The following is a 21,126-nucleotide window of genomic DNA, read 5'->3' as shown; positions in this document are numbered from 1 at the left end:
TATTATAAATTTGTAACTCGGTAAAAAGTGGGAAAAATTGACTCAATTTTCTTACTCGGGGATTTTGGGGTCGCTGAAAACGAATATGACGTCGGCGAGAGTGTGCAAACTACCTGGTGCCTGCAGCGGGTGTAATAAACGTTTTCCTCTGGAGTATTGTGGCAATTTAACATATAATTGGCTTAAACTCATTACTCGGGGGTTTTTGGGGTCGCTGAAAATGAATATGAGGTCGCCGATAGTGTGAAAACTACCTGGTGCCTGCAGCGGGTGTAATAAACGTCTAAACAAGAAAATGAATTTTAAAGATAAATTACGACAAATTTTGTATAAAGAACTTTTTTAGCCATAAATATATTATAATAATTGTTATATATTTAGTAGTTAAGATCTAAGGCTACTAATATCTACCTTAGTTACTAATGTTTCTATGTTTCTAGATTAATATAATGTTGTCACTGTCATAAAATATAATTGAATAAATACTGTTAACATGTCCATTTCTTGTATATAAAAATAGTAAACATTTATGTTTATTTATAATAAAAATACCACCCTTTTCGATCACTATAGTTACATCGAAGAAAATAGATTGCCCCAAAAACCCCCGAGTACCGAGTTTAGGCTAATTATATGATAAATTACCATAATACTCCAGAGGAAGACGTTTATTACACCCGCTGCAGGCACCAGGTACTTTGCACCTTTTTCCCGACCTTATATTCATTTTCAGCGACCCCAAAAACCCCCGAGTAATGAGTTTAAGCCAATTATATGATAAATTACCACAATATTCCAGAGGAACACGTTTATTACACCCGCTGCAGGCACCAGGTAGTTTGCACACTGTCGCCGACCTCATATTCGTTTTCAGCGACCCCACAAATCCCCGAATAAGAAAATTGAGTCAATTTTTCGCACTATTTCAAAATGCACTTTTGAAATGCATTTTTCTTAAGCACAAATGCAATTTGAGATTTCTTTCTCATTACATTAGTTCACAAAATTTCCTGACATTCTCACGAATCCAACGCACCAATCCGCATTAAAATCCGTCTTACTGCAAAAAAATCGACACTTTAATCCTTCAATGCCTCGACTACTAACTTTGATTACCGCTAGTACCCGTCTTGGCATACTTTGAATTCAGTTAAATTTTTTTGCTTAAATTTGTCATTGTGGTTTCAACGATATATTAGTTCTTTAATCAAAACAATTTCGTAAGTGACCTTTTCATCGGAAATATCTCGTTTTAAAAGCTCCCATCTAAATAATGTCAGAAGTTCAACAAAATATTAAAAAAATATAAATATGTAATATTTTCAAATATTTTATTGCTGTTTATTATTAAATATATTTTAGTTAAGAGTAAACAGTAGCGATCAACAGGTAGCGAAAACGCGTTCCAAGATTGCTGCTGTAACTTTGAATATTTTTTCGAGATATTTGGTACACGTATTCGTAATATAATAAAGAATGGCGGTACAGAGCCCAATTTGAAAAATATATTAATATGTGGAAATTACTCTGTAATTAAATGCAATATTAAAAAACGAGCCTGTACCGCCATTAAGAAGAACAAAATATACACTTTCTTCAAATAAACTTTTTTATCCGATGCCTAGATTTTGTGTCATTTTGGAACTACTAATGAAATAAAAAATTTTAGTAGTTCCAAAATGACACAAAATCTAGGCATTGGATAAAAAATTTATTTGAAAAAAGTGTATTTTTTTGTTCTTCTTAATGGCGGTACAGGCTCCTTTTTTTAATATTGTATTTAATTACAGAGTAATTTCCACATATTAATATATTTTTCAAATTGGGCTCTGTACCGCCATTCTTTATTATATTACGAATACGTGTGCCAAATATCTCGAAAAAATATTCAAAATTACAGCCGCAATCTTGGAAGGCCTTTTTGCTACCGGTTGATCGCTACTGTTTCCTCTTAATGCAATTTATGCTTAGAATGCTTAAAATTAACATTGCATGACAAAATTAAATTTAAAAATCATATTTTAAACAAAACGTACCTAGCGGAATAGTTGATTCTTGTAAAAATTTATAGGTGGTCATAATAATATGGCCAGTACATTTCAGAGATAATAGAGAATGGAATTGCCTTTCAAATGAGCTAGAACACGACCTCTATTCACATTTAAAAAATCATCTATTACGTCATCACGCCTAGATGGATGACGTCACTAGTATTATATATATGCCAAAAAATCATAATTTAATAATAAAAATCGACATGCGTCTGATCCGACAGGTGAACTTTTTGCTACCAACAGACAGGTGGGGTGTGAAAAACCCCAGCAAATGAAAGAGTTAAAGAATTTCAAAAAATATCTTTATGTTTAGTGTTCTGTGATATGTGAAACGCAGGGTTGTTTTGTTTTAAACATTTTGTTTTAATCAACTGTTTTAAACGTGTTTTAAACGTTTGCTTATGTTTAAAACAGTTTTTGTTTAAAACACTTAAATTAAACAAGTGCTTTTTTTTAATTTTCTTTACTAATATAACATCAAAAAAATTCTCAAATACATTATATAAACTTTTTAACATATATATTATTTATTTATTAATAATCTGAACACAAAAAAAAATTGGAAAACTGAAAATATTTTGCAAAGAAGAGTTAATCAATTTCTCAAAACTGTTTCAGACTCATAGTAATCTTGTAATTTAAATCAGTCATGTCATCATTGATGGAATTAAGCTCTTTAAATATTGAAACCAACTTAGCAGCTTTGACATTGCTTAGCCGATTACGTAGTTTGGAATGGTAAACCTTATGATCAGAAGAGTCTTCTATGTTGGCTGACGATGCAACAGCTGTGTGAAGCTGTTGAGCAAGTTTCAATGCTGTAGTATACCTATTTATATTTTTCTTAGAACGCCACCATGCCAATGGTTTTACATTCTCAATATAGGTGTTTAGAAAACATATGGAGTAAAGGGTACACACTTTGCCTGGTAATACTAATAATCTAAAATGCTTCTGGATGATAATTTATAATGGATGGATGATAAGTTTATTTTCAATAAAGCGATGATCAAGCAAATTTGCCAAAAAATGAGCTGGGGTCACCAAATCATTTGCATGTTTAAAAAAAAATACTAAGCACCACCAGAAACAGCACAAAATAACTGACAATAGACGTTATTGCAATAGCCAACTTGTAATTCGGATTTATAAATAGTAAATAGTCTGGGGTTCCCCAGGCAATAGCTCCTAATTTTGCAATTGGTTTTCTTATCTATTATTTAGTAGAATAATAATAATAGATCAAACACTTTCAATTAATATTATGTTTAGGAAAATATGATTTAAACAATGTTTTCTTCTAAGTTTTATTTGTTTAAAATATAAAATTTAAAAACAAAAACATTTTTAAAGCAAAAAAAAACGTTTAAAACAAAAAACATGTGTTAAACAAGTTTTATTTGTTTAAAACATGCAATTTAAAAACAAAAAAAAAGGTTTAAAACAAAAAAAAACGTTTAAAACAAAAAAAACGTTTGTTTTGTTTAAAATTAAAAAAACATGTTTTTTTGCAACCCTGGTGAAACGTCAACATCTTGAAGCTGGTTAGGATAGTCACTATTTACACTAACATTGTCTATTTCTTCACTTACTAGTACTTCCGAATCGCTCTTGTCAATATTATTCGTCACTCTCTGCTTCATCCTAAAAGGCCTGAAAGTGTGCTTATTATCGTTCGTAATTCATTTTAGCTTAGACCTTAGACTAATAGAAAAAATATGTCGTTGGTTTGGAAGAAGAACTTTACAAGTCGAAAAGTTCTATTTTTCAGGAGCGACGTTTTAAAATTTTAATGTGCTAGTTTTCATTATAATTTTGGTGAGGTAAAAAATAAGAGGTAAAATCTTTTACAATATTAAAGAGCTTATTATTATCATTTAAATATAAATAGAAAGACCTTTTTTGTTCTCATCTTTCTACCTGTAATTAGCATTTGTAACAGTTTTTCCCAAAATTTGTTGAAATGTTACTCTGTATTGCTCATAATAATTCTATATAAACGCACATATCCTTTAAGGAATACTTACTTAAGACGAAATGTAACTGTCTTGCATTAAATATTAAATACAAAATCCCCCAAAAAATAGGTTTCTTTTTTAACTTGTAACACTGTTCTCCAAAAAACACGTGGTAACTTCCACAACAACTGAAACACAACTATATTGCGACGCTCTTCCATAAAATGTAATGCATGGGTTTGACAAAGTCAAACTTTTATAAGTCGCCATCTAGCGGTAATTACATGAGTGCAACTTTTGACAATCTTTCCCATAATAAAGTTTAACATTTAGAGTTGGTTAGAGGGTAAACCTCAAAAATGGCAATTTTTGAGTTGTAGCGTTCTTCTTCCAAACCGACGATGTTAAAATCTGTAATAAGTATTATTCACTTATCTATACTTACTTATTTATAGGAGTAAAACAAAATAAAGACAATTCTGCAGAAAGTACAAAATCCGACCCGTGGGGTGTGACCACTATCAATCCAAATGTACTTGCTGAAACTAAACAGACGACTAAAAACTATGTGTCATCGCATATATGAATATACATTAGAAAGCTATCTAGCCGCTATGGCCACTACATGCAAAATTTCCTTATGTTTTAGGCGCATCAGTATTGTTGGGGTGTACTACACCCCACCTGTCGGATGCCGGGTTAAAGTCGTCGGTTTTTGAGTTTGATTTTTTCCTTAATTTAGATAAATTTGTATATTATTTTTTTTTTATTTTTAAGGTTCATCATTTAGACTTTGAATGGACCGACGGAATATTTGGAATGTCTCTTAGTCCGTACAATCCTAGACAACCAGACAGAATACTCTACTTCAATCCAATGTCCAGTTTTAGAGAATTTTATGTTCAGACATCAGTAATTCGCAACGAAACTGGTTGGTCAAAAATAAAAGATGCCTTCAGGGTGATCGGTCAAAGCAGAGGAAAATCAGGACATATGTCCGCTTCAAGGATTTCTAAAAATGGTAACATGCATTATACTGCACTCATACAACATTTTTTTACTTAAACGTATAAGTTTATATTACTGACTAACTCTCTACAATTAAATTTCCCTTAAATATGATAAAACCATTATTCGAAATATTCTTCTATAACGAAGTTGACTCCTCGCGTCAAGATACCCATAGCGGCCATAGCCCATCTTAGGTTGTCACGAAGTTTCGATGAGGGGCGTAGCAAAGCTATCGCAACATTGCCCCCTTCTTGCGAGATGGAAACTTGTCGGGATTGGAGCTGGGTGCTGATATTGGCAACTGGACTCTCTTTTACCAACTCCCAGTTGTATAAGTGGCGAGGGACGGCTTTCGCTCCGCAGTGGTAACCTTGCGAATTGGAACAAATTAGTATCTGGACTTCAGTGTCTTTAAACATTTCCTCCGCCATATTTCTAACAACCCTCCAATCCAATTGGCGGTATTCTAGATTGAGCATGGCTAACTTTTGCAATTGACACATCCCACATATACTCTTTTAATTGAAGTATTGTTTCCGAAAAAGAAACATTGTGATTCAAAGACTTCCAATTGACACGGAAAATTCCAATATGCTAAAGAATAAAGTAGAAAGTTTCATAGACAAGGAAATGGGAGTTAAAGTAAGGGTAAACGATGCAAGGGAGCTGGGAGACACAACATGTCTAGTAGAGTTGGATAATAAATACGAAAAGTCAAAAGTAATGCAAAATAAAATGAAGCTTAACCAGTTAAGGGACAAAATATATGTAAATAATGATCTAACAAAAGACGAAAGGGAAATACCAGCCAAAATTACAATAATTTCTAGAGAGCAGCGAAACAAAGGAAAAATCACAAAAATAGGGTACAAGAGATTAATAGTAAACAATAAATTATGGAAATGGAACAAAGAAAGCAGACGATTGGAAAAAATAAAAGAAGACATCTCAAAAACTGGAACCAGATGCCGACGAAGATGAATCGACAAAGACGACATCACAGGGAACACGGACACGAAAAAAGGAAAGCAAAAAACAAATTGATAAAATAACAGAAGAAATGGTAAAAGCAGCAATTTGGAATATAAGAGGATTCTATCAGGAAGGAAAGCTGAAGCATTTAATAAAAGAAGTTAGGAAATGTAAGTTTGATCTAGTAGCTCTACAAGAGACAAAACAATTGGGGCAGGGTAGCCAGGAACTAGACGACTATATATTTTTCAATGGCGGAGACCGTAACAGATTGCTGGGTGCAGGTTTTGTAATAAGTAAAAAATTGAAAGAATTTATTTCAGATTTTAAAGCAATTTCGGACAGGTTGTGCACTCTCAGATTAAAAGGTAAATACTAAAAAAATAACATTTGTTAATATACATGCACCCTCGGAGGAAAAGGGAATAGATCTGGAAGAGCAATTTTATAGCAAATTAGATGAAGTATATGAGGCTATACCCAGGTATGATATGAAGATCATTCTAGGAGACGCTAATGCCAAAATAAGCAGAGAAGAAATATTAATGCCCACTATAGGCAAGCACAGTTTACATTTAGAGACTAACGAAAATGGATATTTCCTGGTAGATTTTGCCAAAGAAAAGGGACTTATAATAAAAAGTACATACCACCAACGAAAGGACATTTATAAGGGAACATGGAAGTCTCCAGACGGCTGTACAATAAACCAGATCGACCATGTTTTAGTTGAGAAAAACGAAGAACACTGCATAACAAAGGTGATAACATATAGAGGACACGATATGGACTCAGACCACTATTTGGTCGGAATATGGATGAAACAATTAGTACCAACTTTTCGAAACAAAAAGAGATTAAAATACGAACGAAACAAACCAATCAGATTACAGACAGAGTGTGAGCAAACGTTGTATGGACAAATTATTAACAACAAATTAGAGAGCATAGTGGATGAAAGGAATGTAGAATTCATGTGGGGAACATTAAAAGATGTAATTAAAGAAGCAGCAAATATTTCCAGCACCATTGACAACACAAAGAAAAAACAAAAAGAATGGTTTGATGAAGAATGTGAACAATCATTGGAAGAACGGGCCAAGCTACGATTAAAAATGATAACTCAAGGAACAAGAGAAGCGCAGGAAAATTACAATAAAGAAAGAAATAAAACCAAAAAAATACTTCGAGAAAAGAAAATGAAACATTATGAAGCTAAACTGAGAACTATAGATAAGGAAAGCTACAAAAATAATCAAATTAGAAACCTGTACCAAGGGATAAAAAATGAGAAGCGAGGGCACTAACCGAAAACTGTACATAATAAAGACAAAAATGGGGAAATGATTATGGGTGAACCAGAGATATTAGAACGCTGGAAGCAGTACTTTCATGAGCTTCTAAATGGACCTGAACAGACAGACGATAATAACGAGGAAACAGAGGATCTAGTAAATGAAATACAAAATCAACAGAGTGAAGAGCAGGCTCCGACTATAAGCGAAATTCAGAATATCATTGATAAATTAAAAATGAACAAAGGCCCAGGAAGCGACTGCATAACGGCTAAGATGATTAAATTTGGAGGAAATCAGCTATTACATAAAATCCATAAACTAATTAATAATAGATGGGAACAAGAAATACTACCTGAGGAATAGACAGAAGCAATACTGTGCCCTATTCACAAAAAAGGAAATTTGGCTGATTGTCAGAATTATCTAGGCATAGGGCTGCTAAACATAACGTATAAAATATTGGCTATGCATATTAAAAGCAGATTAACAACGAAGGTTGAAAAAATCATAGGAGAATATCAATGTGGGTCCAGAAACGGCAGAAGTACTGTGGATCAGGTCTTTTCATTGACTTTAAACAGGCTTTCGATGGAGTCAAAAGAAGCGAATTATTCACAGCATTGCAAGACATGGGCATTTGTCCAAAGCTTATTAGAATTATAAAATTAACTCTCCAAAGAACAATGAATAAAGTCAAGATAAACAATACAATAACAGAAAGCTTTGAGGTCAAACAAGGAGTGCGGCAGGGTGATTCATTATCGTCTATAATGTTTAGCATATTACTAGAAAAGGTTATACAGGAAGCAAACATTAATAAAACAGGTCTGACCTACCACAAAAAACATCAGTGCTTGGCATTCGCGGACGATTTGTTAATCTTGGCTAGGAGCAAATTAGAACTTTTAGAAACAGTCATGAAACTCGAGGAGAGGGCAGCAACCAAAGGATTGTACATAAATGAAGCAAAACAAAGTATATGGAATGTACAAATAAGCAATTCGTTCGGAGGCAATAAATAAAAATGACAACAGCGAAGGGAACACAGTATAAATTCAAATAAGTTGAAAGATTTGAGTACTTAAGAACTGTCTTCACAAGAGATCCTAACTGTGAAGAAGAAATACAAAAAAGAATTCTTTCGGGCAACCGCGCTATATTTGCTCTTAATGGGTTGTTAAGAAGTAAAAATATATCACGAAGAGCAAAACTAAGAACTTACAAGACCGTAATTAGGCCGATAGTAACGTATGCTTCTGAAACATGGGTCAGAACAAAAATCACCAAGAGTTGTTATTAGTTTGGGAGAGGAAAATACTGCGCAAAATCTTCGGTGGGAAAAACTTAAATGGACAATGGGTAAGAAGAACAAATAAGGAACTAAATGAGCTCTATCAAGATCCTAACATATTAGCAGTAATTAAGGCGCAAAGACTTAGATGGTTGGGCCATGTGCAGAGGATGATCCCATCTAGAATTCCCAGAATGGTACTATCTAGTGCATTATATAGGTGCAGGTGACTATATCATAGTACAGGGAAAAAGCGAAGAAGAAGACCGAGGTCACGATGGAGTAATGGAGTTAGGGAAGATATGAGAAGACTTAACGTAAGGAACTGGGAAAGAAAAGCGACTGACAAAAGGGAGTGGAAAAGAATAGTACAACAAGCCATGGGCCTACTAGGCTCGCAGTGCTTACATATTATTATAATGTTTCCGATACATATATTGGTAGGTGGATTGTTCATGGGCAGTGTATTTTGTTACCATAAAACAAGTAACTAGTACTACTATCTTTCTTCTTCTTTTTCTTCTTCTTTTTATGTAGACATGACTGTCTGTTTTTCAATGTGCCTCCAGTAAGTTGTCATTTCATCTTTTTCGTGGTCTTCCCACTGATCGTCTTCCTATCGGGGAACCGTCTCTCGCCGTCCTTACTACTCTATTTGTTGTCATTCGGCTTATGTGGTCGTTTCATTCTACTCTTCTGTTTTTCACCCAGTTATTAATATTGTCCACCTTGCACCTCCGTCTTATACCTGCACTTCCAGCTCTATCTCACAGTGTCTTACCATCGATTTTTCGCAATGTTTTCATCTCTGCTGTTTCTAGCATTCTTTTGTCCTTTCTGTATCAGGTTGTGTTTCTGTCGAGTATGTCATTATTGGTCTGATGACTGTTTTGTAAATTCTGCCTTTCACTTCTTTTCTAATATTTTTATTTCTCTACATTGTTTCATTCAGGCAACCTGCGGTTGTGTTTGCTTTATTCACCTGATCTTTGTGCATTTTTAATACTGTCCGGTATAGTGGAGGCCAGTGAGTATTCATCTAGAAGTGCGAGAAGATCGTGCTTTTCTTTAATGGTATTACCATGAATTCCTCAAGCGTACTCAAGTCTTGATTAAAAACATGAAAATCGGGTACTGGTTGGATCGATTTACTTTAATTTCTCCACTACATCGAGGTCTCTTCGAATAGCAAAAGCTAATTTTGGTGTACTATCGTCGGTTTTCCCTAGAAATGCCTAACCGGTAGATGCTTATTCGGTAGACGACATCGTTATTCTTCTCTCTAATGAGGTAGTATCCCTATCAGAACTGATGCAATTTAGGAGGGCAAGCTTTTCGCTTCTTTGGATTATAGAGCCAGATTGTCATTCTTCTTAAAATATCCCTTTTTGGCCTGGATATCTCATCGTTTCTTCATTCTGTAGCTAGCGATTTGAAAATAGGGTCGCATCGATTCATGATCATCATCCATTCTTCTTCGTAATTCGTTCACACAATCGTCACCAGCTACAGATTCTTCAGGTCGACATTCAAACTCTAGATTACAAGGTAGGCGCATCTAGCGTTCAAATAGGAATGTTTCTGGTGTTTGTTTCATTTATGCACTAACAGCGGATAATAGTACATACACACCGTTCACACCCCTCCCACACATACATACACAGAGACAAAATACTAATGTTAGTTCATTATTTTAATATTGTACAATTTATTTATAAAAATAAATTTTTCATGCGAGCATATTTTATATTTGTGTTATTTGTATATACAGTAAGCGCCACGCTAGTAGACACACGGGTACCTATGTAATTATTGGGCATATGGGCTAATCCGGCTCGTTTTCACATGTGACTTTCATGTCTCTCATGTTACGCGACCGTCATGTCATGTATGTCATGTAGTCTGGGCTGATTATCGGAGAATAGGCCATTTTTGGGAAAAGTTATTTACCAGCAATTTTATTGCTGAAATCGAAGCTTATGATTATATATATTATTAATATAGGTATGCAAAGTCCGCAGATAGTGTGCTACTTTTTTTATTAACAAAATTTAACAAAATTTTTATTAACCCAAATCGTGTTTTTTTCAATTTTTGCTCCATAACGCCGAACATTTTAACTGTATACCAAAAATACTCTAATAAAAATTCACCGAAATTAAATTCTGCATAAAGACATGTTTTTCCCGTACTGCTCCGATGAAAATTTTCTTCGGAAAATGCGGGTTTTCGCAACAAAACCTTTAAATTTCAAATAAAGTTTTAGATAAGTAATTATCTACCAATAAATAAATAACTCGGTGACATAAAAGCTTTCTTGGTGTAGATTATAGTTCCAGAAGCCGGTGAAAATTAAACGAATATTTTAGCAACAATTCAATTGTTAATTAATAATTTACGGTCGCAATAATAACCAAAATAATTAAAACACACATATCAAACTTTGAAATCTTATAAAGATGAGATGCCTATTTAATATTTTGTCGACAAAATATAAATTTTTAATTTTTTTGAATAATCTTTAAATGTTTAAAAAAAAATAGTTATAAAGAAATTAACGTTTCTCAGAAAGTTTTTATTATATTCTAATTTTAAAAAATAACTAAAATGCGTATTTCAAAGATCTTGAAAATGAATGCTTTAAAAGTTTTTCCAACCATTTGCAAAAAAGGTATGAAACAGCAAAGTAAAAATACGAGATCCACGTTGTTTAGATATATTTTTTTAATTCTTTCAATGCGTAAAAGTGAGTTTAAAGTACTGTTCTTACGATGTCAGTTGGACCAGTATAAAAACAAAATTCGACACCGATTGTCGGCACCGTTTGTAAAACATAGGCGGCGCAATAGAAATTAATGAGTAAACTTTTATTTTTAAATTATGGTTCAATATTTGTTAAACAGTAATAATGTTGTTAATTGTTCACATTTCTTTATGAAATTGACACCAAAGATAATTAAAAATACATAATACAAATGAAATTTAACGTGCTTATTAATTTGGGAACTAAAGAAATAAGACTACACTTTGAATATACACATAAAATACATGAAAACGAACAATTCCTCTTCCAGTCGAATTGTCTAATTCATGACTAATGAAGAGATCACTTTTACTACTGTATAGTATTTTTACTACAAAAGCGATATTACGTAGGTCAAAATTTTTGACGTAAGAGAACTGTCAAAACATTAGAATGTGACTCTTCATTATATCAATGTTTATAATAAACATGGCAATAACGAAAATTCACATTCTAATGTTTTGACAGTTCTCTTAAGTCAAAAATTTTGACCTACGTAATATCGCTTTTGTAGTAAAAATACTATACATAGGACATATTTTTGACAAGTTGAAATATATCACTATCCGTGTGTTCAGAACTTGATTCGACACTTGTCGTGTTTATAACTACCACACCAATATTGGAAAAGAAGTGAAAGGCGCAATTTACACAACAGTTATCAGACCAATAATGACATAAATACGCGGCAGAAACACGACTTGATACAGAAAGGACAGAAAGAATGCTAGAAACAGCAGAGATGAAAATACTTTGAAAAATCGATGGGATATGGGAAGAGGTAGAAGTGCAGATATACGACAGATATGCAAGTTGGACAACATCAATAACTGGGTAAAAAGCAGAAGAGTATAATGGAACAACTACATGAGCCAAATGACAAAAAACAAAGTAGTAAGGACGGCGAGAGACGGTTCCCCAACAGGAAGACGATCAGTTAGGTCTGTATCCCGCGTATGAAAAAAAAAGTTGATTAATAGTAAGCTGAAAATTTGTTAATAGCTTAAACGGTGTCTAGTCGGATAAACTGTGATATATGAGAACACTGTAACAGGGGCAGTTTTAATTGTGGTTAAAAATTTGGAACGGTCAGACTTAAACTCTCCGAACAGAAATTAAACTCTCATGCAAAAATCAGACTGCTATTTATCAGCTGTCATAATTCCTGTCATTTGACATATTCTACATGTTCCACTCATTAAAACGCCCATTTGGTGATAAATAGTAGGCTGATTTTTGCATGACAGTTTAATCTCTGTTCGGAGAGTTTAAGTCTGTTCTGTCGGACAAAATACATGTGCCGTTTTCGTGGTCTGACCGTTCCAAATTTTTAACCTGTTCCACAATTAAAACTTCCCCTATTCCAGTGTTCCCATATATCAAAGTTTCTCCAACTACACACCCTTAAGCTATTAAAAAAATTTCAGCTTGCTATTAATCAACTTTTTTTTCATACGCGGGATCCAAAACTAAGTGGGAAGACCACGAAAACGATGGAATGACAACTTACTGGAGCCACATTGAAAAACAGACAGTCATGTCTACACAAGAAGAAGAAGAAGGAAAAGAAGAAGAAGACATTAATATTGGTGACAAAGCAATATAATATTTTTATTTTACTTGAACATGAGCTACACAATTTTTCCAAATGTCACTTTTGACTTGTAAGTATATATATTGTATTAAAACAGAAAATAGTGAAGAATTACCAAGAATGATGGAAGCACTAGATAGTGAATCGACAAAGATGGGACTGAACATCGCTTACAGTAAAACAAAAGCCATGACCAATCAACAAGGAGAACCAATAATTACAGTGGCACAAACAAGAATAAAGCAAGTAAAAGGGATATTCTAGGACAAATCACTAAATTAAATAAAAAAAATCAGACCGAAGAAATAAAAAAAAAATAATAAGATTGGCCTGGGCATCACTCGGAAAACTGTCTTTTATTCTAAAGAAAAAAAAAATACCCCCAATACCTAAAATCAAGAGTCTTCAATCAATGTACACTCCCTCTCCTCATATATGGCTCTTAGGCATGGACACATACAAAGGAAAATATGGAAAAAATAAAAATATGAAACATGAAAAATTCCATTAATTACATTATCCAATCAGCGGACTGAGCAAATTGACGTCATTAAATCTCGCATAATATATGGGACATCCTGTATAAACAATACAGTTTCAGTATAATACAATACAATAAAATTTAAAATTGATCATTAAAAGTATATAATACTTACAAATGCAATTTAATGTGCTTATTAATTTTTTAAGTACTAAAGAAATGAGACAAAAAATGTATTATAAAAATAAAATAATTGTAAGTTATGACGACGACACTGTTTATTTAGTGTTTATATTGCTTGCCGCCTTTGAAACATGAGAAGGTATTTTAACCAGATAACGATATGATTTGAGCCTAAGCACTTCCGAACAATTTGACCAATTACTCTTCAGTATTGCCCAATATGATACGTTAGAAAGTAGTAAGCCACACCCGCGTCCATGTGGACTAATACAAGGAGTGATCAATTTTGAAGCAAGCAAATGTTTATATGGTTTATCTTTATTTCTATGCTCTTCGTAGAATTATTGACAGGAGTCCAAAAATGCTTCTGGTCCAACTGACGTCGTAAGAACAGTACAAGCTAATTACTTACAAAAAATATCGATTATTAGTTTAATGGTTATATTTTAATTAAAAATTATAATTATTTTTTTTGTAATTTACACGCGCGAAAGTAGACTAATACAGTACCGTAGCTATGTATTATGTATTACACCCGTACACATACACAACTCGCGCGAGTTTAAAGCGTGTCAGTCGCTTCGAGTGAACTTCTCCGGCTCTGTATCAAGCCTACTTTCGCGCTAAAAATTACAAAAAAAAACATTTTTAATCTTTGATTAAAATATAACCATTAAACTAATGTTTAACATTTTTTGAGAGTAATTAGTCTGTACCATAAACTCACGTTTAAGCTTTGAAGCAATTAAAACAAATTATAAACAACGGAGTAATCGTATGTTTATTTTTCTGTTTCATAACTTTTTTGCAAATGGCTGAAAAAAAATTTTAAAGCATTCATTTTCAAGACCTTTGAAGTACGCATTTTAAGTATTATTTAAAATTATAATATAATGAACAATTTCTGAGAAATATTAATTTGTTTAGAACTATTTTTTTTAAACATTTAAAGATTATGCAAGAAAACGAAAAATTTATATTTTGTCGACAAAATAGTAAATAGGCATCACATCTTTATAACTTCTCTAAGTTTGATCAATATGTTATGATTATTTTGGTTGTTAATGCGACTGTAAATTGTTAATTAACAATTGAATTGTTGCTAAAATATTCGTTTAATTTTCACCAGCTTCTGCAGTTATAATCTGTACCAAAAAGCTTTTATTTTACCAAGTTATTTAATTATTCATAAATAATTATTACTTGCCCAAAAAATTTATTTGAAAATTCGAGATTATGTTGAGAAAACCCACATTTTATGAGGAAAATTTTCGTCGGAGCAAATCGGGAAAAACATGCCTCTATGTAAAATTAAATTGGGGTGAATTTTTATTTGAGTGTTTTTGGTGTAAAGTTAAAATCTTCGGAGTTATAGACCAATAATTGAAAAAAACACGATTTGGGGGCGCCATTTTCTTAACCCGCCGTTACACGCGTCTTCTATTGTGACGTGGTTGCACGCGTATGAGCGTCGCCCTCACCTACATCAATTCAACTTATTTCGAGGAAGAATGAATGTCAACATGTATAAATATAAAATGGGTTGTACTCACATATTATAGAAAGTCTCGTAAACCATTTTTTTTTTTATTAATTTAACAAAACAAAAGTAAAAATAATATAGATCAAAAGCAAGTTTTCTTAATTTTCAATTTCAGCAAGCCACTGAAGAAATTAACGTTCTTTACGCGAATTAATTTTACTAAAAATACAAATTAAAATTAACAACTGTTCTGAAGCTATTTCTTTGTGGCATTTATATAATTAACTATTAATATTTTGTATTTTGATAACGACGTCCGAGGTGGAATTCGAAACGTCAATAAAATCAATTTTTCAAGTTAAATTGTGGCTTATTTCCCATTTAGAATAGGTAAATTTAAAAATGGGTTCTTAACCAGTGGCGCACCTAGAATTTTCCTCTGGGGGTGGGAGGGGGTTTGCTTGGGCACCGAAAGTTTTTTGTATTATTTGTGAAAGACAAGTTACATTTTCCTACTTTCTTTTATATATATTTCTATATGCTCTGGGCGGGATTTTAACCCCAAAACCCCCACTCGGTGTGCCACTGTTCCTAACCTAATCCAAACAATAATATTTTAATTAAACCTACCTAAATATTAAATAAAAACCTAAAAGTTTCTTTGAGATAACAGAAACGTGATTTCACGCGCAGTGAGGAATTCCCTCACTTGAAGAGGGATGTCTCTTCTTTCAACTATCACACAGCACACTGACTGCCTGAAATATTCTATAACTTTTTCATACCCTCTCATGAACCATGCTAAAGGCATTCCTGGGTGCTTAAGGTTATCGTATTAGTTTACACAATTTCATTGGTTATAAACAAATATGGTGAGGGATTCACTCATAGCGCTTGTAATGGCGGGTTAATAAAAAAAGTAGCACACTATCTGCGGACTTTTTATACCTATATTATTAATATATAGGATCATAATATTTGATTCCAGCAATAAAATTGCTGATAAATAGCCTTTCTTTATACTTTACTAATTAGACCAACGTATTATAACTATTTTTTTTTTTATTTAAAGTTTATGCAAAAAAACGAAAAATTTATATTTTGTCGATAAAATATTATCCTTTAACTACACGCGCTGGCGTATTTTGTACGCCAGATATAATATTTCTACTGCAAATATATTTAAAAATTTAATTTTTGACCTTTTTTATCTCTCTAACCTATCACTGGAATGTGTTTTACAATTTGGTTTTAGTTTCGTTATAATCGGCGTTCTGAGAATATCGTAATTTACAGTTTATTATTTGTTGTTTCCGGTGGTGGACATTGTGGACAATATACGCCACAATTATATTAAAATAAGTAGTAATATAAGTACATATTTTAATTGTTTTTAGTCATTATGGCACAAAATATATTTTTCTTTATAAACAATACTTTTTCTCCTGTAAAAAATCAGATTTAAAAAAAAAATTATTACCTAGTAATTTTATTTATCATGGAATCCAGTTATTCTATGATTCTAGTTATAAATCCCAATTGGCTTACTGAGAAGGAACTCCAAGTATTCACTGATGCCGAATAAGGTTTATAACAAACAACTAAGGCCATTCGCACACACAGCTGCTAAAAAGAAACCAGTTGGTAATTTTAGTTACCAATCAGTTACTTAGTAGTCACTGTCCATGTATTTTAATGAGCGTCCTCACACAGCATTACTAGTTAGCAGCCGGTCTATAATGCGAGAATGATCAGTCGACAGCGGACTGGACATGCAGGTCGCTGGGGGACTAGTTCGTAAACATTTGGAAAATGAATAAAGGATTGAATGGGTCGAACTTTGGTGCTCAGCGAGGGGTAGGTATTTATTACGGATATAGGTAAAGAAATAGTGGGAATTGGTTTACATGTTCTATTGTTGTTTACATTAAAAATAAAAGATGGTTATTTTTGATATCTTAAATAAGCTTAAGATATGAACATGGTTTGTTTGGATTATGCGTGTAAAATTTTTTTATTAGTAGATATTTCAAAGCTAGTATTTTGCAGTAAATTAAGCTAAGCCAAATTATTTTGTGTGAATTATTGCTCTTATACAGTAAAATTATAAAGGCTCTTAACGATATAATTTCTTATTTGCAGTAAACCTTATTACCTATCTCAGAGAAAAAAGTGTCATAATTTGTTAAAGTTTAACACGCAAAATCAGCGGAATCGTTTAATATAAAATTAGTGCAAGAAGTGGAAAACATCCGTGCCTATATAAACTTAATTAACTAGTACCTATTGATGGGAAATAATCCACAATTTTACTAAAAAAATGATTTTATTAACGTTTCGTAGTCCAAATCGGATGCCGTTGTCAAAATACAAAAAATATTAATGAATTAAACAAAAATGTTGTTGCTTAGTAAAAAATTCTTCTATGTATTTTTTTTTAATCTGACTCATTTATATCGACAATTCAGACATATATTATACATTTTAAAGTAGAAGACTTTAAAGTGATATTGCTAATATTTATGAATTGCGTTTCTGGGACGACTCTACTGAAAGATAGTTTATTCGATTACATGAAATCAACCCCAACTCAAGAATATCCGTCACAAAAAATCATGACATGTGATCTGTTTTTAAAAATACAACTACATGCAACGGTGACAATAAATAATAACAACAATATGATTTTTAAAATCTTCTACGTTAAAATATATAATATATGTCTAAATTTCCGATATAAATGAGTCAGATTAAATAAATTATTTGAAGAATTTTTTACTAAGCAACAACATTTTTGTTTAATTCATTAATATTTTTTGTACTTTGACCACGGCATCCGATTTGGACGTCGAAATATTAATAAAATTATTTTTTAGTAAAATTGTGGCTTCTTTCCCATCAAAAACTAGTTAATTACAAAAATTTCACAAGAAAATAGATTCAGGACAACATAATATATAAACTTAAACACCGCCTAACAAAGCTACTCAGTACAAAGTACAGTCAAGAAGTGGCTCGTTTTATTAATTTTCGGTAGCGTAATGTGCGAGCCATAGTTGATAACCCGTTGATAACTCTGATTACCAACTAGTTTAGTTTCTTTTTAGTAGCTGTGTGTGCGAAAAGCCTAACTGTATTTTTTCAAAAAAGAAAAGAAACAAATCCGCTGTTTTTAAGTGTATTCTCTTGTGGCGTATAAAGTACGCCACGCGTGTAGTTATGTTATAACTTGATGCGCGGGTAGTTAAAGGTTAAATAAACATCTCATCTTTATAATCTTTATAAGTTTGATCAATGTATAGTCGGTTCGCTAAACTCAGACAAAACTTTCTAGTGATTTTAGTAAGTAATTTTGCCAATTTTCTAAAATTGGCAAAAAAAAAATAATTATTAAATAGTTAATAATTACTAAATAGTTATAGTGGAGTCAATGAAGGTTTTCACCTCCGATTTCGTTGAACCTCCATCGATTTTCATGAAAATTGGTAAGTATGTAGAGGATACCTCAAGAAACAAAGGTGACATGGTGCCAACTTGCGCTTTTACCCTGGGGGGGATGACACCCCTTCTCGGGGGTGGAAATTATTTTATTAAAAATAATACCACTAATCGATAGAGGGACAAATTATAAGTAAAATTTGTTATATAAAGTTATTTCAATAAATCAATAGTTTTTGAGTTATTAAAGATCAAAAGTTTTTATTTTTCCTGAAAAAAATCCATGTTTTAAAGCAGTTTTTCATAAATAACTCAAAAACCATAAGTTTCTTCAAAAAAGTTGTTATTACCAAAATCGAAGATAACATAAAAATAAATAAGCTCCTTATTCGAAAAATCCTTTATTGCATATACAAAGTGAGTTATATGCAATTGAATATATATATTTTTTCGGCGAGTACTCAAATCTTAGTATTCAAGCTTAAATAAGAGGAAAACGATGCACTTTGTTAAATATAGATATTAAACATTTTAATAAAGTACTTAAAGGCAACTATCAAAAAGCTATATAAGAAGACGGTAGCATCAAAATTAAGCAAGTTATGATGGAAATAAGAGGACCCTTTCAGATTTTTTAGGGAAGAATGAAAAATTAAACATACGTCATTTCCACAAAAATTAAAATTTATAGTAACCCATTTAAAACTTTATTTATTTTAACATGAGTAATAACTTCAACAATTTTGACCGGTTTAGAATGCATATTTTTGAAAAAAAAAATACGATTAAAAAAATTAGAATTTTTCAAATTTTCGTGAATTTCGTTTTCTTTTGATAATAACTCCAAAAATACTCGATATTCTTAAAAAATGGTAGAGAACAAAATTTTAGTTTTAACTTTATTTAAGCTTTTTCTTGTTTTAATATTTTTTTACGACAAAAAATAACCGAGATAGAAACATTTAAACCTAAATTTTACTGCGAGAACCATGTAACCGGGGCCTTTTCACCTTGTATTTAAAAAAAAATAAAGGATTTACAAAATTATCTTTAATACAGTGTTATAGAACTTTTAGTTAGCTTTGTAATGGTTTTTGGATAAATCTCATATTTCAAAATTTAACGGAGTTATTTTAAAAAAACCAATAACATTTTCTTTGAAAAAATTTTATAGCGGAGATTTTGTATGTATACAGGTTGTGGGAAGTCCAATTAGTCGTTTGTTGTAGGAGATACGAAAAAAGTTTATTAAGGTGAGATTGGGGCATAGATAATATCAGAATTTAAATACATTTCCAAATATACAGGGCCACCCATATTGACAGGGTGAAACAAAATTATCTTTTGTTTAATGGAACACCCTGTATATTTTTACATTTTTGGATTCTCCTCTATGTTTTATTTCTTAAAATATCAGGTTTTGTGATGTTATACGAAGTAGTTTAAAAGATAATTACGTTTTTATTTTCAAATTTTATAGCAATATTCACCCCCTGTATAATTGTAGTGATTTGACATCAGAAAATCAATTTATATTCAAGTGATCTTTAATATAACCTATTATTGTTAAAAATTATTAATCTAGCAAAACGTTTAATTTTAGCTAATACAGGGTTGGTCGAAACTGAATGAGTGTTTTCTCAAAGTTTGAGAGTATGAGTTTTCTCAAACGGAGCAGCCTGTAATGCCTGTAATGAGCATTGTAATGAAATGCTATTGTATGGCACTTTATTATTTCCCACCCTGCCAGTGAAAACTGAATTTATTTTTGAAATTCCTAACTTTATGTCTTTAATAATTTTAATTATTTTAAACGATTAAAAAACAATCAAATTAAATTGAAATGAATAACCAGTGTATATCTTCCACATTTACTTCATATTTAACGTAGCCTGTACCATAACATTGCACAGAATATTATCCCTGTATAGCAACGATATACCATGAATGTGAATTCATACTTGAGAAATGTCCTATATCCAGTCTCACAAAAAAAGGGATTCCTCAAACATAATATATATGCAGACAAAATCAGCCAAAGTGATTTGCGATATCTAATTAAAGGCCCTACCAAGTTGGTTTTGTTGAATATAGCATGGAAGCACGACGATACTTTAGTGATAAGCGTATTTTTCGTAGTAGCTATAGTATGTTGTTTTATATTATGTATTACCTATATTAAATTAGTTTTAGTATGTTTCGTTTATCTAAAAAAATGTAAAACAAACAAAAATTCTGTTTTTCTTGTAGTTGTTTTTTCGTATAGATATTGTTTTATACTGTAGTAAATCGAGTTTAGTTTTAGTATGTTCCGTTTGTTTGTAGAATTATATTTAATTAGATTTGCTTTAATTACTAAAATAAATAAATTTTCAATTATATTTTATGTATTTGTGGAAAAGGAAACCTAGCATTGCGGCCACATTTCTATAACGGCCAATTCTTTTCTATTTTTAGTGGCCGTTATTGTCAGGTTTTACTGTACCAATAATATTTTATTAAATTATGAAAGATTATTTAAATAAAAAATTTATAAACTTGATAAAAGAAAGTTTGCTTA

General features: G+C 31.8%; 1 protein-coding gene across 9 annotated transcripts in view; it reads left to right on the top strand.

Moving 5' to 3' along the window:
* The window catches only part of LOC114329508 (protein yellow), a 371,690-nt gene that overhangs the window by 339,462 nt on the left and 11,102 nt on the right, over positions 1–21,126 (top strand). For all 9 annotated transcript variants that reach the window (XM_028278642.2, XM_028278641.2, XM_050655688.1 and 6 more), the window contains one exon: positions 4,790–5,033. In XM_028278642.2, coding sequence (XP_028134443.2) covers positions 4,790–5,033 — 244 coding nt within the window. The remainder of the gene's footprint in view (positions 1–4,789; positions 5,034–21,126) is intronic.

The sequence above is a fragment of the Diabrotica virgifera genome, chromosome 7, assembly GCF_917563875.1.
Source record: "Diabrotica virgifera virgifera chromosome 7, PGI_DIABVI_V3a".
Lineage (NCBI taxonomy): Eukaryota > Metazoa > Arthropoda > Insecta > Coleoptera > Chrysomelidae > Diabrotica > Diabrotica virgifera.
The sequence above is the reverse complement of the archived record's forward strand: the minus strand, read 5'-3'. Positions and strand labels throughout refer to the sequence as shown.